Here is a 1,716-nt window from a genome sequence, read left to right as displayed (position 1 = left end):
GGATATATCCTAGGCGTAGGGACATCCTTTGCCACTCCCGTTGTTTCGGGGCTCGTCGTACTACTAAAAGCTTTACACCCTGACTGGTCACCTGCCGCGCTTAAATCCGCTATTATGACTTCAGGTTCTTGAAATCATCAAAAACGTCTTTCTCCTCAACCACCATTCTTTCGCTAATCTAATCTGACGTTGGTTGTTATTTTGTTATTATAGCATGGAAGACCGATCCATCCGGGGATCCAATCTTTGCGGAGGGACAACCACGGAAACTGGCTGATCCATTTGACTACGGTGCAGGACTCGTGAACATGGAAAGAGCCAAAGATCCGGGACTTGTCTATGACATGAATGTCGACGATTACATTCACTTTTTCTGCGCCTCTGGTTACAACGAGACAGCAATCACTATACTCGTCGGAAAACCCACGAGATGCTCGTCTCCGTTACCGTCTATACTCGATTTTAACTACCCGGCCATCACAATTCCCGACCTTGAAGAAGAAGTGACCCTCACGAGAACGGTGACTAACGTTGGACCTGTTGATTCGGTTTATAGAGCTGTTGTGGAGCCTCCTCAAGGTGTAAAGATTGTTGTTGAACCGGAGACTCTAGTGTTCTCTTCGAACACGAAGAAACTTGGGTTTAAAGTTAGGGTTTCGTCAAGTCATAAGAGCAACACTGGTTATTTCTTTGGTAGTTTCACTTGGACTGATGGGACTCGAAATGTTACCATTCCTTTGTCTGTGAGGACTCGTGTTTTGAACCCTTGAATAAGAAGATTCCTCAATTCGTCATAAATTGTTTTTATTTTCTTTCTCTTTTTCTATGTAATAATGAAAACAAAAACATATAATAAAAATTTGTAATTTTCATTCTCTACGTTTGACTCTAACTGAAATCACATCAATAATATAACAAACTGAGACTGAGATTCTCTCTCTATTCTCGTCTCTTCTCTCTCCACTAACAGACTTCTCTCTACATGAGAAACAACTATATAACTCATGTCTTTTACCACCATCACATAAACAAGAAAAAATAAAAAAGAATACTTTTGTCTGAAAAATATTTATTAGAGGAGAAGACGAAGAAAACATAAAAATGGGTGGAGGAAGCATATTTCAAGAACCAGACAGGATGAAACGTAGGAGACAAGTAACAGAAGAGAATATGGAAGAAGATGAGAGCTTTAAATCTCCAAATCTTGAAGCAGAGAGACGTAGAAGACAGAAGCTACATGTTCGGCTTATGGCTCTAAGATCTCATGTCCCAATTGTCACCAACGTACGTAATTCCGGTATCTCAGGTTTTATAACTTTTGTGTCTACTTTGGTTATGATTGTTTTGTTATCTTTGTTTTGTTTTCAGATGACTAAAGCGAGTATTGTTGAAGATGCGATTACTTACATAGGAGAGCTTCAGAAGAATGTTCAGAATCTATCAGAGAAGCTTTTTGAAATGGAAGAAGCTCCTCCTGAGATTGATGATGTAGAACAAACTGATCAGACGATGATTAAACCTAAACTTGAAACTATTCATCTAAAAGAAGAGATGAAGAAGCTTGGAATCGAGGTTTTAAATTAATTTCCTCAATACATTTTCTTGATTGGTTTTGTTATTAATCTTTGCTAAACGAAGTTTTTTTACTTGAACAGGAGAATGTGCAGTTGTGTAAGATTGGGGAGAGGAGGTTTTGGTTAAAGATCATAACAGAGA

At 38.8% G+C, this 1,716-nt stretch overlaps 2 protein-coding genes across 2 annotated transcripts in view; both read left to right on the top strand.

Moving 5' to 3' along the window:
• LOC104720216 (subtilisin-like protease SBT3.12) overlaps positions 1 to 836 on the top strand; it is a 5,233-nt gene extending 4,397 nt beyond the window's left edge. Inside the window, exons 8-9 of the mRNA XM_019230931.1 lie at positions 1 to 124; positions 214 to 836. The exon at positions 1 to 124 is cut by the window's left edge and continues 21 nt beyond it. Coding sequence (XP_019086476.1) covers positions 1 to 124; positions 214 to 770 — 681 coding nt within the window. The 3' untranslated portion in view covers positions 771 to 836. The remainder of the gene's footprint in view (positions 125 to 213) is intronic.
• On the top strand, positions 1,102 to 1,715 carry LOC104720215 (transcription factor DYT1-like; the record flags this gene model as incomplete). Its single annotated transcript, XM_010438162.1, has 3 exons — positions 1,102 to 1,284; positions 1,369 to 1,572; positions 1,656 to 1,715. Coding segments are annotated over exons 1-3 (447 nt in total), but the record flags the coding sequence as incomplete, so codon positions are not given.

The sequence above is a fragment of the Camelina sativa genome, chromosome 10 (genome assembly GCF_000633955.1).
Source record: "Camelina sativa cultivar DH55 chromosome 10, Cs, whole genome shotgun sequence".
Taxonomy (NCBI): Eukaryota; Viridiplantae; Streptophyta; class Magnoliopsida; order Brassicales; family Brassicaceae; genus Camelina; species Camelina sativa.
The sequence above is the reverse complement of the archived record's forward strand: the minus strand, read 5'-3'. Positions and strand labels throughout refer to the sequence as shown.